The 22063-nt window shown below is 37.6% G+C and overlaps 1 protein-coding gene across 1 annotated transcript in view; it reads left to right on the top strand.

The window, feature by feature from the left end:
- Positions 1-22063, top strand: part of mTor (serine/threonine-protein kinase Tor) — a 704297-nt gene that overhangs the window by 549837 nt on the left and 132397 nt on the right. The window contains exon 42 of the mRNA XM_090387576.1: positions 80-177. Within this exon, the coding sequence (XP_090243702.1) occupies positions 80-177 (98 nt within the window). The remainder of the gene's footprint in view (positions 1-79; positions 178-22063) is intronic.

A 22063-nucleotide genomic window follows, 5' to 3' on the forward strand; every position in this document is an offset into this window, starting at 1 on the left:
AAAAATTTGATGGTATTATTTTATATTTAATTTCATAAAATCGTAAGCCATATAATAATCCCCCCACCTTCTTTCTTAGACATCTGAGCACATTAGAGATTATGCAGTCCCTGCTGTACAGGGTTTCTTCCGTTCCATAGCCCTTACTCATGGAAGTTCGCTACAAGACACTTTGAGGTATATTTTAAATTTTTTTCTTGAGTGGGTAATTTTTTTGGAAATGTCAAACGCTGTATTAAAACAGTGTTTGGAATTTCCTTAGTAATTCAGTGTTTGTTACATGCTCAATGTCATACAAATCATATATTACCAAATCCCTTCAGAGACTGGACTCTTAAAGACCTTTTGGTTGGAGCTGTAGATAGCTGATCTCCTTTGAAGGGGTGAAATCCCTCCCTGAGTTATTGTAAATTTTTCTGTGCAATATGCGAACCGGACTGAGCATACGTATAATGCACTGCTGCAATATGGCTTAAGATGCTGATGTAATACCATGAACTAACAGTGACAGCAGCAACCGAGAACTAGAATTGCTGATTCTCAGGTAATTTGCCAGATTTGCTTATTTTCCAAAACAAAACTGGAAGATGATGGTGCTGGATAGTGGACTACTGGGTTTGGGAGGTTTGATTGTATTAATTACTCATATATGACTCAAACCCCAGGGGCTCACAACTGTTGAGTATGGTCTTGGCACACCCAGGGTCCTGAGCTGGATATCATCATTCTTCTCTTTCTTGGTGATTCCCTTCTATTTCTAACTTTTGTTTTCTCTCTCTATCTCTCTTTCTCAGGGTAACTCAGAAATTATTTTTGTTTTGGCTGGTGCAGCAAAAGCCTCAGGCTTCCTTGCACCACATGGTTAATAATAATAATAATACTAACAACAACAAATATGAGTAATTATTGTTAATCAATAAAAGAAAACAAACTGTTATTTAAGAATAACAATTAGTAATAGCTTCATGTACAATGCTTGAATTTTAGTTTAGTTTAGTTATTATTATTATTAGCCATATAGTGCAAGGAAGCCTGAGGCTTATGCTGCACCAGCCAAAAAAAAATTCCTGCATTACCCTGAGAGAGAGAGAGAGAGAGAGAGAGAGAGAGAGAGAGAGAGAGAGAGAGAGAGAGAGAGAGAGAGAGAGAGAGAGAGAGAGAAGTAGTAGCAGGGAATCACCAAGAAAGCAAGAAAGAGAAGAAAGATGATATCCAGCTCAGGACCGTGGATTTGCCAAGCCCATACCCACCAGATGTGAACCCCTGGGGTCAAATTATTAAAACATATTTTGCTATAATGCATTACTTTATAATACCTCTTGATTGACAGTGTTTTCAATGTCAACTTTCCCTGATGCAGGTCTGAGCCTGCCTTGTACTGAAATATTGCACAGCATTATTGATTGTTTAATGGCTGCTTAAAAGACGTATGCAAAGATTTTTGGTTGTACCATTTCATTCTCCCTTTGATCAGCTATCTGCAGAATATGTTCAGGATGATTGTTGTTTAGCAAGGCTTGGTGTAAGCTGTGAACTACTTTAGTTTTGATAATACATATGGAACTGGCATTTTCCAAGGTATCAAATTATCCAATATTGTGTTTTTGCAACTTTATATTAAATTCTCTTTACTCCTCAATTTCAAATTCCTCCTCCCTCCCACCAACCTAGTTTGTATGCTCTTTTCAGGATTACAATTGCAATTTGTGATTTCTGAATTCATCCAAGTTCAATTCAAATTATTCATATCATGTTGAATATATAAGTAAATAAATAAATAATATATATTTTTAATTAACTGTTCATATTCTTTAATTGATCAATAATGTTTACTCATTTCTTTAATTTGCTAATAAAAGTAAGGATTTTAGGCCTTATAGTGAATGATGATTTAATTTGGTAATAAATGTTTTTGAAAAGTTGATTGTATTCAAAGGTATTTGAGAATATGTTACATGTGCTAAGAGTTAGTACTGCAGTTACACATATAGTATATTTGTACAACACATATGCAAAGTAGTCGTTTTACTTTACTCTGAGGTATACTGAATTTTCTGGTCGACTTGTCTGTGATATTTGTAATCCAAGTGGATCACAGAATGCCTGGAGTTTGGTTATAATGGTCAAAAATAAGTAAAAAAAAAAAATAAATAAATAATAATAATAACTAGAGGGCTTTGTTCCCTGCTCACTTTGCTTGCCCATCCCCACGCATGCTTGTCTACATAAAATGTAGAGGTGTATGGAGTAAATTAAATCTTTTCTATCTAAAAGTCAAAACGCACTGGTTGATATCTAATCAGGAAATGACCTATGTAATTATTTACCTGTGCATTTGTAGAGCATAGCATTCTCAAGGTTGAATAAATATCATGGTAAACTCCAGAGTAGTAAAATCCAGAGTACACCCTCTAACATGGCAGCAAGCAAAACAGTGGTAAAGCAGTGATTGACAAGTTGTGACTCCCATATTTTGACAAACAGACAGGAACAAAGCAGTGATTGGCAGATGTCACTGCTTTCCCTGCCCACTGTCCTCCTAAGGTGTTTTTATGCCTAGGGTGTTTTTCCCCACATTTGCCGCTGTTTTTAAATTGAGAACTCGATTTCCCATTTCAAAACAGTGGGATGGAGGGATAAACACCCTACCTAAGCTAGGCCCCCCCCTCAACGACACAAAACAATCAGATAAGGGAGGTACCTTCACTTGTCAATTATTGGCGTCTTGCTCACTTTCATCGAACTACCTGTCGGTGTGTACTATCCTTGACTTCGGCCAACACTATATAATTATTTACCTGCATTTACATAGGTCACTTAGGAAAAGACCTTTTACTTCATGTTCCATAATACATGAGGAATATTGTTGCATCCGAAAGAGTAGGACTAAAATATTTAACTGAAATATTTACAAACTATACAAATATTTAAAATATTTACAAAATATGAAACCACAGTATTTTCAAATATAAAATATTCATTAATATACAAAAAACAATACAATGGAACATAAAATGTTAGACAAATGGAAGCACATGCACAAGGTTGGTGAACGTTATGGAGGCAGTTGTCATTAATTAATTGCATTTGTAGTGACGTAATTGCCTCGCCTTCTTCTCCCATTGGCTCAAATAAATATCACTATGAGATAGATAGATAGATAATAAAAGGTCAAAAATAAGCTTCCAGTTTAATGTTTAGCAGTTAGGTTATTTAATCAGTAAATTCCATGGGAAGGGAATTTACTGAATTAAATAACCTAACTGCTCGTAACCTAATAACTAATTGATAATAAATAACCTAACTGCTGATAATAACCTGAATATCTCATTTATATAATTTCATTTGTGTTTTTAGTCAAAAGAAGCAATGAATAATTAGAAAATAAAAATGCTTACATTTGGATTTGATCACACATATCTGAAGTAATAAAAAAACACAAACTCTTATCCATTACACTTCTGGTTCAACTGTTATCATTGTGCTTATAATATCCTGATTTACAGTGTCAGCTAATCCTTTCTGCAAATGCATCAATTACTTAATTTCATATTTAAAATTTAACTCATTAAATTCTGGTCAATAATATAAACTCGATTCCTGGTTGAGCCTTTCTAAGTGATATAGATGCAAAACTTGAGGCTAATATTATGAACAAACTTAATTAGTAAGCAGGCAGAAGATTCATAAGAAATTTTCATAAATGACAGCGGCATTCAGTTTTTTTAAACTTGTGTCTTGTCAACTATACACAATTAGGTGAGTATTAAATATTTCATTTAATACTCACCTTTGCACATAGGTTAAAAAATTTTACCATGCTGTTCAGGATGTACTACAATATAATATTATGAAAGAAGGGAAAGCATTCTGTAACAAATATTGAATAAAGCTGAATAATCATAAAGTTAAAAACAGAGATCACAGAATTAATGGTAAAAATTTCTATTTTCTGCTATGATCATTGCAAAATGAAGACTGCGCAGAAACTTATTACAAGTGAGAATATGAAATTAAAAAAAAAGAAAATGAAAGGGGAAAAAAAGTTAACTACTAATTAATCAAATTAAACACAATTGTTTATAGAAACTTAGGCTGAACCATGGATGACCCCTTGCCTGAAACAGTATTTGTCTAAGATGGACATAATACCAAGCTTAATAAATCTGTAGTGGGAATAAAATCTTCCAAGTGATCGGACTAATGCAGTAATTGACTTTATATCTTCTTGTATTTATTTAAATTAAAGACTACTATACCATATGTTAGAAACTCATTCAACTGTGATAAGCTGTAGCCTGTAAGTGCTACTGCCACTACCTTCTATCCAAGCAATTAACACCATAAAATAAATCAAACTAAATAACCAAAAAAAAAAAAAAAAAAAAACTTCCCTTTGGTTATTCTGTCTAATTTGTTATATGATGTTAACTGCTTGAACATAGGTAGCAGTAGTTCCTTAAAAGCAATTTCCCACACATGGTACTATAGTGTTTCATTTGATTAATCAGTATATGATATATCACATTCACATTTTTAGATACAGTTTAAATTGGTGGCTAGAAAGGCAAATGATTTCCTGTCCATGATTTATAGGACCTCTGCTAGTAAAGAGAAAGACATCATTATTCCTATATACAATATGATGGTTAGCCTGGATTTGGAATATTGTATTCAGGTCTGGAGACCACACCTGAAAAAAAGACAGAACTTTTGAAGAATGGTCAAAGAAAAGTGACCACTTTAGCAGTGAGTGCAAACATACGAAAAAACAGCTTAGAAAGTGTAGGCTGCAAAGTTTGACAACTAGTCATCTGAAGGAAAAGCTGATTGAAGTGTGTGATGTAATGAAGGGGTTGAGTAAAATGAATGAAGATCTGATATGCAGGGCTACTATATCTTGTTCATAATGTAGCAGTGGTTATTTTTTTTAAAATTGCATTTTATTCCATTTCATTTTGATACAACACTAGTTTCTAGAAGGTTATAATGCTGCTACCCAATAGACATTTTTCCTTTAGATTTTGCTCTTGATCAGAATACATCTCCAAGAAAGATACTATAATAATTTGATGTGAGGGGGGATGTCTGGTCAGTGTCGACAAGAATATTTATTGTATTTTACTCCCAATCTTTATAAAAGGGGCCATTATAAAAAAAAAAGCTATTTATTATGAGAGTATTACACACTTTTTTTCTCTTGCTTGATGTAAAATGGATGTAGTTTTCCACTTCACCAGTTTTTGTCAGTAATATAGCTTATCATTTTCTTTTAATTTTTTTAGATCATTTCTTTAAAGTTTTGTTATTAGATCAAGTAAACATTAAATAGTATGTTATGAATAACAATCACTATTTTCTAATATACAGTACGACTCCCGTATCCGCAGGAGATGCGTTCCAAGACCTACCATGGATGGCTAAAACCGCAGATATAAGCGAACACCTGCTGACCCCGTATATAATGTAATTTTCTTGTACATACATAGAAATCATGAAAATAATGGGCAAATGCAAGAATTGTGCTTTCAAATTAAACAAAAACTTGAAATTATTCAAATGTTTGAAAACAGTGCATCCGTTAAATCTCTAAGGAACCATTATAACGTTGGTGACCAAACCATACGTGAGTAGTACTTGTTAAGTTTTTTTCATTTTTTTTTCCCCTGGTTAACCGTAGGTAACTGAATCAGCAGATATGGGGGCACAACTGTAGTTAGGAAAGGATGTTAGCATTAACATTAGCAAAGGCACATGATGCAAGGCAGCAAGCTTATATAGCATCAGACAAAAAAAACACCCTTATTTCACCCATCCACTCGCTCCAAATGTTTCTCAAGTTCTGCCTTGAATCTATTTAAGCTATATATATCAACTTTTACAAAAACAGATGGAAGTTTGTTCCAGCAATCAACCACCCGCTGGCTAAAGGAAAACTTCCGCACATCTAGCCTACAACCGTCTTTCCTCAATTTGAATTTATGCCCTCTCAGGTGATTATTCTGAGCAAGAGGAAGAATCCCATCAGCATTGAGCATGCCCAAACCATTTAAGGCTTTATACCCCTCAATCAGATCACCTCACAGGTGCCTAGACTCCAGACACTGTAATTTGCAAAATTTAAGCCTTTCTTTGTAAGACCAACCCTTTGTTCCATTCACTAAACTTGTTGCCCTTCTCTGTACTAGTTCCAACAGCTCTACATACTTCTTAAAATAAGGCCTCCAGACCTGTATACAGTACTCAAGGTGTGGCCTGACCATTGCCTTATACAAGTAGATAATCACCTCCTTATCCCTGCTAGAAAAATTCCTGTATATCATTAACAAGACACCATGAGCTACTCTTGCAGACCGTCTGCACTGCTCAGAAAACTTCATATCTGCCTGCAAAATTACCCCAGGTCCTTTTCATTCTCTACCACTGTCAGTGTGGTACCACAGAGTTGATACATTACTCTGGGATTACTGCTTCCCATATGTAGTACTTTACATTTGTCAATGTTAAACTTTGTCAATGTCTCAGCCTATCTGCTCAACTTTTCTAGATCCTGTTGCAGCAGTGTACTGTCATTAACAACCCTGCCAACCTTCATATAGTCTGCAAACTTGGACATTAAGCCTGACATACCATCATCAATATCATTTATAAATACAGAAAACAACAATGGACCCAACACTGAACCCTGAGGGACTTTACTAATAACAGTAGTCCACAATGAGCAGTGTCCATTGATTACCACTCTCTGTCTTCTCCCACTCAACCATCCCTTTATCCATAGCAGCAATTTGCCTCCGGTGCCACACTGCTCCAATATGTGTGCAGCAGTCTTCCATGTGCAACAGTATCAAAGGCTTTTCTAAGATCCAAATATATGATATCAGAGTTATTCTTTGCATCCAGTTCCTCTGTGACTACATCATAGTATCCAATCAAATTAGTCAGACAAGACTTCCCCTTAACAAACCCATGCTGTGTCCAAGCTATAACTGAAGTCTTGTTTAGATGATCCCGCAGTGCTTCTTTAACCAGTGCCTCCACTAATTTCCCTGGAACAGAAGTTAAACTAACAGGTCTGTAATTACCTGTCTCCCTTTGATCCTCCTTTGTGGATTGGGGTCACATTTGCACATCTCCAGTCCATGGGTATCCCCCCCCCCCGAGTCCTGGGAAGCTCTCATAATTATAGCTAAAGGTTTGCTTACTTCCTTTGCCGCCTCCTTTAATATAACTGGATACATTCCATCCACCCCAGGTGCCCCTTTCTTGTGTTTATCTTCAATAATTTCTCCTCCACTTTACTCTCAGTTATTACAAGATTATCTAGCTTACTGCCACAGTTGAATACACCTCTGGCATTCCCCTCCCTGAATAACTCCTCGTATGTGAATGTCGATGCAAAATATTCATTTAGTTTGTTAGCTACCTGAGCAGGATCATCAACAGTTGAACCAATCTGATTCATCCTCTTCCTTCTAGAGTTTACATAAGTAAAGAACTCTTTGCTGTTTTTCTTTAAATCCTTTGTCAAACATTTCTTGTAATCTGCTTTCACCTGCCTAACCTCTTTTATAACTTGCTTAGAGACCACCTTATATCTATCATAGGCTTCTGTGCCACATGTTAATTTATATGTATCCCATGCATTTTTCTTCTCTGTCACATGTCTAATTAGTTCATCTGACATCCATTTAGGCCTAAATCTTGAACAATATTTCTTTGTTGGTATGAAAAGCCTAGTGGCTTCCAAGATTAATTCTTTGAATGCTTCCCATTTTGAATTTTCTGTTGGTAACATCATCAGTTGGTTCCACCATATAGAATTTAAATACTGTCTCAGACCACTTTATTCACCTCTACGAAAGCAAAAACCCTTCCCTTTATACCCTTGATGGTAGTTACCTCTTTGAGTAAATCCCAATACAGCCACTGTGATCACTGCCACCTAGTGGTTCCTTTATCTGCAGATTCTTGATGCATGAATAATCACTACTGATAATCAGATCAAGAGAATTACTCCCTCTAGTTGCCTCCCAAACATGCTGCTGTAGAAAACAATCATCCAATAAATCCACAAAAGCCTTGCTAGTGTGTGAGTGACCAACCCACAAATTCCAGTCAATATCCGGGAAATTAAAATCCCCCATTATAAGACACTCTAATTTACTGGCCCACTCTATTTTCTGCACAATTGCTCATTATACTCATCAGATTCATTAGGCCTATAACACACACCTACTCTCATTTTTCCTTTCCCAGTGCTTATGTCACACCAAACAGACTCAACATTGCATTGTCCACCAACATCAATTGGATGCACCTCCTTAGATTTTATGTGTTTCTTAACTTACAGCATAACCCCTCCTCCCCTCCTGTTCTGTGTATCCTTTCTGTACACATTTTACTCCCCAAATTCCACTTCTGAACTTCTTATGTCTGTGTGACACTATGTCTCTGATATCCCAACAATATCTGCCATTGATGCCTTGACTAGCACTTCAAGATCATCGTATTTATTAACTATACTCCTAGCATTGGTGTACATGCAAGTATACATGCACCTCTTTCTACTCTTAGTTACCCTAACCCAGCCCATGTATTTACTTGTTCCACTACAACTCCCAGCAGTCCTGGAAATTCCCATTGCCTTGCTTTCCAGGCTGCTGCCCAATTGCATTTCAATAGAAGTAGTGCAAAAATCACTTTTACCTCTGGCAGCGGCTACTATTAATCTATTAGTCTGTGTATTCCCCCCCCCCCCCCAGGCTAGCAGTTTTCCGACCAACCTAACTCTGCCTTAATAGCATCAGCAGATATTCTTGCCCCCTTTCTCTCTGCCTTGATAGCATCAGCAAATATTCAGTGTATCCCATCCCTGTAGAAGCAGTCTCTCCTGTTAACAAGCACAGACCAGGCTGAGAAAAATTCTACCTGTTGAGCCTTGCACAATCCAGAGCCGAATTGATCGAGAAGGCTCTCATCATATACTCCCTCCTATCATGTCTGGGCAGAATTGCAGACACTTTCAAATTCATAACTCATGGCTTTTTTTTCAACAGTGACCTGTACTTGTTAAGTAATTCTGCCGGTCTCCTACCTTAATATCATTTGTGCCAACATGTACACCCATATCACCCTTTGTGCCCTTAAAGGATGATATCTGCCCTACAACATCATCAACCTTTGCCCCTGGCAGACCTACCCTGGTCCTGTTCCATCTATCCTTTTTGCACAATATGTTCCCCGTTTCCCTGACAATAGAGTCACCTTCAACAACTAGTTCCTTTGGGACTAGTGCATTCTGCCTTGGGGGTTGCCGCTGTGTTGTGTGATGTTCAAGTGCAAGTTAAAGTGCTATTGATGTGGGCAGCTGAAAGCTTGATGGGCTCCTCAATTTAAATCCTTCGAGGGCATCCACCCTGTCCTCATATAGGCCCATAACAACACTGAGTTGTTGCCTGACTTCCTTGCACTCCTTACGTCGTGCACACACACACACAAAGACATTCCCTTGGCAATATCATGTCCCGTTCCTGATTGATCCACAAACATCAAACAAGCAGTGCATTTCAATAGACTGTGATTCAGAGGACAACCCCCCCCCTTCTCCTCTGAGCCACAGCACTTCCGCTAGTTTGAGCCTTTTGCTTTGCTGTTCTGGTCTGAGTCATGATTTCTATTCAAGTTCAATAAAATTCCAATACAAAATATAATCCTTAATCTATATCCCAATGCAGTTATAACACTATATATATGTATTTCAGTATCGAATATTATCTCCGATTTACGTTATATGACTTTCTTATCCCCTGTCAACTTATATGTATTAATTTATGATGTTACGTTTGTAATAACTAGGTCACTATATTTATTTAGTTAAAAAAGTACAATTCAGTTGACAATGAAATTTAATTAGATTAATAAATTTTACTGATTAATTGATACTACTATACTCGCTATCTAGTTTTTCATTAAACCTTACACTATCTAGTTTTCTGCTAAATTTACACTAGCACACGTATCTTATAACAATGGCAGCAAGTTACAAACGGTTAATCTATGGACACGAGGTATTATTTACTTTCCAAATTGTGCTGTCTAAATTCAAATTAAACCACAGAGCATGACTAGGTCTATAAGCTACTTATAGAAAATAAGTTAATGTAACATTTAAGTCAATAAAGCGGCTAAGTATAATTAAAAATGTTTTGTTCGCGGGAGCTGCAAAACCTGTCCACACGTAGATTTGATACTCTTACCGATACTAAGTAATAACCTACAAAATCTCTGTCTAAATTCAATTTAAATTAAAGTATTGTTACTAGGAATATAAAGAAACTCTAAAATGTAAATTAATATTCCAATTTAAGTCAATAAAAAAGCAAAAACTTCTCTATTTGCTGGAGCCACAAAAACTTCGCCTGTTCACATGTACTCTCGCACCCACTCTCGAATGGGTTGTTTTCCATTCAGATTATTACTATATTTAATACCACTCATATACCATGTGAAATTAATAATATAGTTTATTAATATCATATATATATATACATACAGAGTGTCTCAAAAATATTGGTACAAACGTTTAGGGGAGGTAGGTAACATCTAAAGGAATGTGAATCGCATAGGAACCAATAACCGGAAACATCTCATGGGAAAGTAGTAGCAGAGACACAAGAAGCAGAAATGAAACAAGACAGTAATTAGTGGCAAACATTTATTTGACATAATATTAACAATGGAGTACGAGATGGATGCATTTCATGATGTTACAACAGATGCTCGAAGGTTCCACCATGAGACGCGATGCATGTGTGACACCGATGCAGCATGGATTGGCGGACACGGTCAAACACACCTGGAGTTTCTTTGACAGTAGCAGCAGCACAGACGAGTCTCGCCACGAGATCCATTTCCATTTCTACGGGCGATTCATACATGATAGATTCGAGGGTCCCCCACAGAAAGAAATCAAGGCTCGATAAATCAGGTGAGCATGGGGGCCAGGCAACAGGTCCACCACGGCTAATCCATCAACTCACAAAACACCTGTTCAAATGGTCACGAACACACCTTCCATAATGGGCAGGCGCCCCATCATGTTGAAACCAAATGTTGCATCTCACATTTGCTGGAACATCGTCAAGTAACCCTGGTAGAACTCATTCAAAGAAAGATCCGATATTTAGCAGAGTTCATGCAGGTTGGTAACAGGTATGGGCCGACTAAGCAGCCACCGACCATACCTGCCCACACATTTATTGTGAAGCAATGTTATGCCGCATGGGGGGCGCACACCGTGAGGGTTGTAGTGAGCCCACACATGAGCATTGTGCTGATTGAATAAGCCTTCTCAAGTGAAATAAGCCTCATCCGTGAACAAAACATAGGCTGGAAAATTCAAGTCTTGAACACTTCCTTGGAGAAACCACTGCGCAAAAGCCACACGTGCAGGATGATCTTGGGGGGAGCAGTAACTGAACCCTTTGGAGATGAAAGGGGTGTAAGGAATTGTCATGCTAGACACGCTGTACACTGTAACGAGACACTCCTAAGGCAGAGGCAATGGCACGTGTGCTGGTAGTAGGATTATTCTGGATGGCATTCAACACACTTTCTTCCATGGCGGGAGTTGGCGTTGAACGTGGTCTGCCCACAGTACTCCTGTTGCCTCTAAATGACCCATAATCGCACAAATTTTGATGCACACTCGCAAACAAACTGTGGTCCGGTACATGATACATGTCTGTCTGGGAAGCGTTCTCCATAAATTCGTTGAGCAGCTCGTCCATTGCCCTTTGCTAATCCATACACTAGGTGCATGTCTGCCAGTTCACACTTCATATATCGATGCATGCTCTTCGTGCGGCGACTACTGCGCCGTCTACTGACTTACGTTGACATTTCCAGTTATGGGTTCCTATGCGATTCACATTCCTTTAAATGTTACTTACCTCCGCTAAACGTTTGTACCAATATTTTTGAGACACCCTGTATATATATATTATTAATATATAGTTTAGGCGATAGTTTAATGAACTATATTATTAATTTCATGTGGTATAAGAGTGTTTTCATCATTGTTTTCATTGTGCAAAACAAAAGTGGTCTGGAGATTTTGTTTTTACTTGCCAGTAATTTGTATAATTTTCTGCAGCTGCCAGTAAACAATTTTTCTTGAAATTTTGTATTGTTATAAGGTCAAATATGTATCAAAGATGATATTACAACCATATGAATTTTAAAGAACAGTTCGTTATGAGTAGTGCACAAATTTTTTTTAACATTTACATGCAATGCACAACTGAAACAGTTTTCTCTTTGACATGATTTTGGTAGTTTATAATGTAGTTACCATAGATAATTTTCTATTGGTACAATAATTTTCTAATACTTCAAAAATACATATTCAGAAAAGATTCTAAAATTATATCTTTTCCAAAAAACAATTTAGGAATTGTAGTGCACACTTTTTTATTTTTTTATATATTTATTTTTATTTTATCTTATTATTGTTTGCAGGTAATGTAAAAATTGGTTCTAAAAATTTTTTTAAATTATTTTCTATTTGACACTAGTTTTTGGTTATTTACTCTGGGTATGTCAGTAGATATGTAAATCGAAGTTTTATTATTGGATCAAATGCACATACTGAAGGTTGAGAGTGTACTTCAAAAAATAAATAAAACCTTTTAAATAGTTCTTAATGCTATATGCAATGTAAGATATGGATGTAGACTTTCATCTTCTGTTGTATCATCTGGAATGATACAACAGAAGATGAAATAAACTTGCTTTCTTGTATCATGTGCCTTTACTAATGCAGACGTTAACGGAAATCACATTCAGATAAGTCAGTTCTCCAATGAAATGCAAATATATCTTTACACATAACCAAAATAAAGAAAAAAGAAACAAACTAAAAGATGTTGGGGAAAACAAATATGTTTGAAACATAGGAAGCCTTGCATTTCAATTAAACTCATGGGAAAATAATGGAGTCCATTGTTAAAGCAGTCATGCAGGAACATCTTGACAGAATGCAATTATGCTAGAGTCACAGCATGAATTTGTTAAGGAGCAATCTTGTTTTACCAGACTGATTCGATATTCTGATGCAGTAACAAAGGAACTGGATGCAAAAAGTAATTTTGATATCATATACTTGATTTCGAGAAAGTGTTTGATACTGTTGCACATAAAAGACTGCTGTACAAATTCGAGCGGTGTGGCATTAAGGGCAAGTTACTGCTGTGGATAAAGGGATGGTTGAGTGAGAGAAGACAGAGTGGTTGTTATTAATAGACACTGCTCTTCATGAACTAATGTTATTAGTGGTTCCCCCAGGGCTCAGTGCTGGGCCCATTGTTGTTTTCTTCTTTACTTATATAAACATTAGAAAGAATGGGATGAATCAAATTGGTCTACTCAATATGAATAGTTTGACTGTGGAGGATCCTGCTCTGGTTGCTGACAAACTGAATGAGTATTTTGCATCTACCTTCACACATGAGGAATTCTTTATGGAACGGGATGCCAGAAGTTTATCATTCTCTAAAAGGGAGTTAAATGATTTTGCAATAACTCAGAGGAAAGAGTGTTGAAGTTAAACATATGAAAGGCACCTGAGTGGATGGAATCTATCCAATTATATTAAGGGAGGCAGCAAAAGAAGTAAACAAAAATTCAGTCATGATTATTAGAGCATCCTTGCTTCGAGAGACAGCCCCATTGACTAGAGATGTGCAAATGTATCCCCAATTCACAAAGGGGAATCAAAAGAACTATATGGTTAATTTTAGGCCTGATATCATAACTTCTGTTTCAGGGAAAATAAAGAAGCCACTGGTTAAAGAAGCAATGCAGGACCATCTAGACAGGAGTGTAGTTATACTTCATTCACAGCATGGGTTTGTCTTGGGACAACCTTGTGTGACCAATTTTATTGGATACTATGATGCATTAGGCACCTCCGTAGCCAGGTGGGAAGGAGCAGCAGTGCATAGCACACGCTTCTTGATTAGACCGGGGTTTGAGCCCGTCACCACCAAATATGGAGGATGCGGAAATGTCAGAGAATGACCACCGCATATCCCGGAGCAATATGGCCTTGGTTGCTAATGCTCCTGAAAACCAAATAACAATAACAATAACTATGATGCAGTAACAAAGGAACTAGATGCAAAATATAATTTTGATATCGTATACATGGATTTCAGAAAAGATTTTGATACTGTTGCTCATAAGTCTGCTGTACAAATTGGTGCACTGTGGCATTAACGGCACATTTCTGCTATGAATAAAGGGATGGTGGTCGAGTGGGAGAAGACAGAGAGTGGTAATCGGTGGACATGGGAGTAATTGTGCAGTCAGATATGAAGTTTTCTGAGCAATGCAGACAGGCTGCCAGGGCAGGTCATGGGGTTTTGTCAATGATATATAGGAATTTTGCTAGCAGGGAAAAGGAGGTGCTTATCCCTCTGTATAAGGCAATGGGAGGTGCTTATCCCTCTGTATAAGGCAATGGTTAGGCCACGCCTTGAGTACTGCGTACAGGTCTGGAGGCCTCATTTTAGGAATGATGTAGATTTACTTGAGCGTGTACAGAGAAGGGCAACAAGATTGGTGAGGGGAATGAAGGGATCCTCTTACCAAGAGAGGCTTAAGTTCTGCAAATTGCAGTGGCTGGAGACTAGGCACCTGCGCAGTGATCTGATTGAGGTGTATAAGGCCTTGAATGGGTTGAGCACGCTGAATTCTGATGGGATCCTTCCACTTGTTCAGATTACGAACCTAAGGGGGCATAAATTCAAATTAAGAAAAGACAGATGTAGAATAGATGTGCGGGAATTTGCCTTTAGCCAGCGGGTGGTTAATTGCTGGAACAAACTTCCATCTGTCGTTGTGGAAGTTGATAGATTGAATAAATTTAAGGAGGAACTGGACGGTCATTTGGAGGGAATGGTGTGATTTTTTTTTTTTTTTTTTTTTGGCTGATGCTGCATAAGCTCATACACTTGCTTTCTTGCATCACATGCCACTACTACTACTACATTTCTCCAAATATCCAAACTTCTAACGGTATGTGCTGTAAATAAATTTAGTAAACATTATATAGTTCTTGATACTTTTCATAGAGTGACTTATTTCCATTTGTTTTGCAACCTTCATTCTTATTTATAGAAAGAGGAAATTTGTGTGGCTATTCATTATGAATGAATTTATGAACTGATGCTATTCTACCACATGTTAATGTTTATAATAAATGTGACAGTAAATAGCTACAAGAGAATATGCAATAAGTACCACTATATTAGTACTTAAAGCATTTGTTGACTTTTCTGCCAATTCTTGTAGAAGCCTAAAATTTCCAATTGAATCACTAATCAAAACAAAGAAACATAAAAAAAAAAAAAAAAAGAGGAAAAGTCAACTGTCTCTCTTTGTCCTCTTTTCTTTGTATTGATCAGTGACTTAATCAGAAAATTTTCCCCTGAGGAGATAAGACACTGACATGTCTTATCTCCTCAGGCCTTGTGACTTTCCTCTGAGGAAAATCACAAGATGCTGATGACTGCCAAAAGAAAAATTCTATCATTCATACCTTCCCTGGCACCAAAAAGTGCCTAGCCAATACTGCTTTGAACTTTACCAAACTATCAACTCAACCACTGTTGCAGGAGATTCATTCCAGTGATCCATAACATGCTGCCCAAAAGTAAACCATGAGATCCAGTTTTCTGTTACTTCCCAAAATTTTGTATTTGTGTCTCCCCTGATGCTATTCTCTTCTGCTAATGAAAATGTACCTACCTTGTTCATTTTACTTATTCCCTTCAGGGCCTTATATACCTCTGTCAGGTCCTCCTAAGATGTCTAATTGCCAGGCTTTGCACTCTGCACTTTTTAGGCCATTCTTCGTATGGACATTGATTAGCACCCTTTACCAATCTGGTTACTCATCTCTAAACTCTTTCTAGAAGCTCAATGTCTTTTTCAAGTATTATCTCCAGCCTGAACACAATATTCTAAATGCAGTCTTACCATTTCCTCGTACAAAAGGAAGAAGACATCCTTTTCCCCTACTTGTGAAGGTCCTATATATATATCACAGACAAGACACCATTTTCCTTCCTTGCTACCTGGTTACATTGCTTGGAAAATTTCGTGTTTGACTGTACGGTAGGGCCCCAAAATCTGATAGCAGTTCATTCCACAAAACCCATTGTATGTTGAAAATATTGTAAGTTGAAACCAATAATACATTGATTTCCTGTAATTCTTTCTAAACTCTTGGCAGGCGACCCAACAACACATAAAATAGGTATTCCTTACATGTTATACTTGATATGTACATTAAAAATGAGTGTTTTATAAAGATTATTTAATACATAGTTATAAAACATCTTAAAATAAAAAAACAAACAGTAAATTAGCATTTACCTTAGACTTGAAGTGCAGGGCTGATGAAATTAATAGTGACATAGTAGTGGTGGTGGGATTAGATCAGACGTCAGCTATCTTTTCAGTCTTTTGTCGCTACTGGCAAAGAAACTGTCAAATGTGGACTGTTTTTAACGACTTTTTTGTAGCTTTCTAAAGTAAGAAATGACTCCATCTTCAATTTTGCACATTATGAGTTCAATGTTTTAATATTGGGGTGTTTTGTTTTTTTTTACCACTTAACATAAATGCTCCCAACAAGAAATGACAGTCTTCAGTTTACATGTTTTGGGTGTCCTCTTCCTCTCCAGTATCACTCTTCATAATTCTCTCCAACTCTTGTAGCTCCTCTGTCATTAGCTTACGCCCATGAGCATTGATATGGTCCTCCACATCCTCTTTGTCAGCCTCCAGACCCATTGATTTACCAAGAGTGACAATATCATTTGTCAAAGCACCATCATCTTCAAATCAGTCCAAGTTATGGATGATTAAAGGCCAGATGATTTTCCAGGCTGAATTTAAGCATCTGGTGGAAGAATCATTCCAAGAACTTACGATTAGCCTCACACAGTCCAGGATGTTGAACTTCGACCTCCAAAATCTTTGTGGGTGACGGTAATTTCAACGGAGGTCACTGCAAAGCAACTTGCCAACATTTCCTTGGTTCATTAGTTGAAGAAGAGGAGTGGTGTTAGATAGCAAAAATTTGACTTGCCCAATGTCAAATTGTGCCTCAAGAGATTGAACAAGGTTGGGATCACGGCCTGGCGCATTAGCCAGCAGGAGCAGTGTCTTCACAGGAAGCTTATGTTTCTCAAGGTAACTCTTCACTGAAGGAAAGAAAACTTCACGCACCCATTGACGACATCTTGTAATTCAGGTCTTCTTATTGCTGTGCCAAAATACTCTCCCAGCATGCCTTTGTTGACGTTTTATACCCTAGGTTTTATACCAGCAAAGGCTTCAGCTTAAAATCTCCAGAGGAATTGGCACCAACAGGAGAGTGAGCCTATCTTCCATAGGCTTATGTCCAAGTAAACTAGTCTCATCCTTAGTGATGAATATTCTCCTGGGCATTTGCTTCCAGAAGAAGCTGGTTTCATATAATTGACAAAAATACACTCTGCTTACACACTTATACACAAGCGCATCAAACAGAAGATAAAGAAACTGTTCAATATACTATAACATGCGGGAATGTTGTGTTGAACAATAACAAAGATGCTAATTGGTTGAGAATAATTGTACAAATGATGTTTTACATGCCACGCCTCTGAAAATTTCCACCAGTGCATCATTCCAGTTATATCGGAAAGCCATCGGTCCTTAAAATAAAAAATCGTATGGAAGGTAAATAGGTTCCTGAGAATATCGGATATCTATGTCATCGGAAGTCAAGGCTCCACTGTATCGTAACCCTAGGTCTTTTAACTTTAAACTCTACTTCCCATAGCTTGTAACTCCTGGATTTCTGTCACTTAGGTACAGAACCTTACATTTCAATGTATTGAACTTCAGTTGTCATTTTTCAGACCATTTGTGCAACCAATCTAAGTCATTTTGAAACAGAATGGCCTGGTTTTGGTCATTAACCACCCTCCCTATCTTTAAATCATCAAAAAAATTTGACAACTTCCCCCTCACTCTCCCATCAATGTCATTAAGGAAGATAAGAAACAGAAGTGGTCCCAACACTGATCCCTTAGGGACTCCACTTGCTACACTGATCCACCCTGATGTATGCCAGTTTCTGACTACTCCCTGTCTCCTGTCTTTTAGCCACCCATGATCCAATGAAGAAACTTGCCATCAATCTCAGTTTGCTTTAATTTATATAATAGCTTTTCATGGGAAATCATATTAAAGCTTTGCTGAAGTCAAGGTAAATTAAATAAAATTAAAGTTGTTTCTTGCATCCAGTGTTTTATAATTTCATCATAATAATTAACCTAGATTGGTGAGGCAAACCATCTTCCCCTCACACACCCATGCTGTGATCTATTAAGGATACCACTCCTATTAAGATGACCCTCTATATCATATCCTTAATCAGAAACTCCATGATCTTACCCACCACTGAAGTCAAACTCAGTGGTTTATAGTTATCCATCACATCTTTTGCACCTCTTTGCACATAAAGGAGACATAAGGTTTCTCCAGTGCAGGGGAATCTCCCTGGAGTCTAATGATGATCTCATTAACATCCTCAGTGGGTTGAAGCACTCACATGCAGCCCTTTTTTAGTATGATTGAATGTAAACCATCCATTCCTGGAGCCTTTCCTTCACTCAGTTTCAGTAGTTTACTCTATATACTCTTTTCCAAGCTTGATATATCACTTAATTTACAGAAGTCTAGCTCCTTGTCACCAAGGCTCCGGGTGCCAAGCGTTATTGTGATCGAGCGATTCTTTGAGCAATTTACAGAGCGTCTTCTCAGTGTGACAGATCTTGTTAATTTTCGAAAGTTTTTCTTACGTTTAAGGTAATTTACCATTAACTTATTCTTACGATTTGTAAGTAAGTTTAAGAAAGGAAAACCACCTTTCTTTTCTTTTCCTTAAAACTAACAAACTAACTTACACCACTTGGTCACTCTAGCGGCACTGCTCCTGCCTCCCCGTGGTGGGGCCGGTAACCTTGGCAGAAAAGGTTCTCTGCCAAGGGCTAAAAGGAGCTAACATGGTTCACGAAGTCCGTAATCCATCTGTTGAACTTCATGCCTCAACTTATTCAAGGACAGACCAAACTGACTTTGACAGTTCCCATCCCAAGAGACAAAGAACAGAAGGATCCAAAAAGGAAACACCACTGTTTCTTATTATATATTCTCAAACAAGTCAACAAGTAGGTGCACTTTCTCCATTTCTTATCCAGAAATGTCTCGAGAATGCTACTGGGCCACCTAAAATGGTGAAAAGACTCCGCTCTGGAGATCTACTTATAGAGACAACGAATAGCAGGCACTCTGAAGCCCTGCAAAGAATTTCAAAATTCGCGAATATTCCTGTCACAGTAACTCCACATTCCACCTTAAATTCATCTAAAGGAGTGCTGTCTGAATGGGACTTAATAAATGTTACCGAAAAGGAATTAGTCCAAGAGCTACAAGACCAAAACGTTGTACAGGCAAAGCGAATTAAAATCAAGAAAGACGGTGAATTAGTTCCCACTCGCAGTGTTATACTGACCTTTTCTACACCAATCCTTCCAGCTACAGTTAAGGCTGGATATCTGAACTGCCATATTCAACCTTATATCCCCAATCCTCTCAGGTGCTTCAAGTGCCAAAAATTTGGCCATGCTCAAACAGTGTAGAGGGGTTTCAATGTGCCCCAACTGTGGATCTAAGGAACACACACAAACAGACTGCCCAGCACAAACATCAGTATGTCCAAACTGTAAAGGTAACCATCCAGCTTACTCGAAAATCTGTGAAACCTGGAAAACTGGAAAGAAGATTCAAAAGTACAAAATAGAAAACAAAGTGACTTACCAAGAAGCAAGGAAACAAGTTGTATTCTCAGTACCGAAACTCACATATGCAGCCGCAACACAAAAACACAAATCGGAAGGAACTCAAACTGAAGTGTCCATACCACCAGCTACATCCATGTCCGACTGGGCACGAGCTGTCCTAGCGAGTCTGCTGGAGTCCCCTAAAGAACATGTAAAAGACCAAGCAAATAATACCCCAGTCACCGTACCACCAACTATTACTCCATCACACTCAGATACTGAGAGTAGGAGAAATATTAAACCTCAAAAGATTCTAACCGCAGATATGGAAATCGACAACAAAATTCATAACGATGAAACAGTTTTAGAAATACATGCTGAAGAAGACATGGATACTGCACGACCCACTTTCCCGAGAAAAGATAAAATAAAATTGGAACGCCATAAACAGATTGGATCTAAAAAACAGTCAGAAACACCTACTCCAAAAACTAAATAATGGATCAGTTCATTCAATGGAATTGTAGAGGCCTCCGTAGCTACATAGACGATATTCACGATTTGATAAATCAGCATCATCCAGTAGGCATCTGTCTACAAGAAACGAATCTTTCTCCGCAAGGGACACTTTCAGTTAAAAACTATACAATATTCAGGCATAACAGGATCTCTCCACATGGTGGTGTAGCTATACGGATTGATAGTAAAATCCCTTCCAGACGTATACCCCTACAAACCACTTTAGAAGTTGTTGCAGTACGCCTTGCTCTTGGTAAAACGCTTACACTTGTATCAATATATATCTCACCAAATCAGAACTGCTCGATAAATGAACTAAATGACCTTATCCTACAACTACCCTCTCCGTTCTGCCTGTTGTGCGATTTTAATGCGCATCACCAGTTATGGGGATCTTTGCAGACAGACAATCGGGGGCGCACGATAGAGGCTTTTCTTATAAAGAATAATCCCACTCTGCTTAACACAGGCTCCCACACCTATGTCCATTTTCCAACAGGCTCAACCTCTGCTATAGACCTGTCGATATGCTCACCCACATTATTTCCAGACTTCGATTGGAGAGTCTCAGAGAACCCATTAAATAGTGATCATTTTCCTATAATCTGTAAGCTCTGCACAAGGACAAACTTACCAGTAAGCAGTCGATCTAAATGGAAATTCTCAAAAGCTGACTGGAATAAATATGCATCTAGTATTACACTAGAGGATGATATTATCCAACATCACTCCATAGATAACGCCATTAAACATATCACAGAACAAATGTTGACAGCTGCTGCTACTACCATTCCTCAAACTTCAAATAAAGGATCCAAACACAAAAACTATTGGTGGAATTCAGCATGTAACACTGCTAAGAGAGAGAAGAACAAGGCGTGGAATCAGTTTCGAAAGAATCCAACCACTGCTAATCTCATTATATACAAGAAACTAAAAGCCCATGCCCGCTATACCCGGCGAAAAGCTAAAAAGGAATCTTGGATTCGTTTTGCTTCATCTGTCACTAAAGACACAAGTGCAGGACTAATCTGGCGGAAAATAAGATGCCTTACTGGTAAGTTTCCATCAATTCCTTCCCCAATCATCTTCTATAAATGACAGGAGATAACCCTTCCAGAGGATATTGCAAACATCCTCGCAGAATCTTTTGCTCACCATTCTGCCTCAACCGCATATGATCCAACTTTCCTAAAAGCCAAAACAATAACTGAAAAATATAAAATAAATTTCGGAATGAAGTCAGCCCTCTCTTATAATAAACCACTAACCATGTATGAATTAGAAGAATCCTTAAAAAATTCAGCCAATAGTGCACCTGGTCCAGACGGCATATACTACCTAATGTTAAAGAATCTAAATGAAGGCACACGTTACTCCCTCCCAAAACTTTTCAATTGAATATTTGTTGCAAATTATTTTCCTATTTCCTGGAGACATTCTGTTGTTCTACCCATTCCAAAACCAGGAAAAGACCAATCAGACCCACATAATTATAGACCAATCTCACTTACTAGCTGTCTGGGTAAGACTCTGGAAAAAATGGTACACAGTCGCCTCACCTGGTATCTTGAAACTCAAACTACTATGAACAACGATCAGTTTGGATTTCGTAAAAACAGGTCTACCCTAGATCTTAT

The sequence above is a fragment of the Mastigoproctus giganteus genome, chromosome 13 (assembly GCF_048544385.1).
Source record: "Mastigoproctus giganteus isolate SK-2022 chromosome 13, ASM4854438v1, whole genome shotgun sequence".
Taxonomy (NCBI): domain Eukaryota; kingdom Metazoa; phylum Arthropoda; class Arachnida; order Uropygi; family Thelyphonidae; genus Mastigoproctus; species Mastigoproctus giganteus.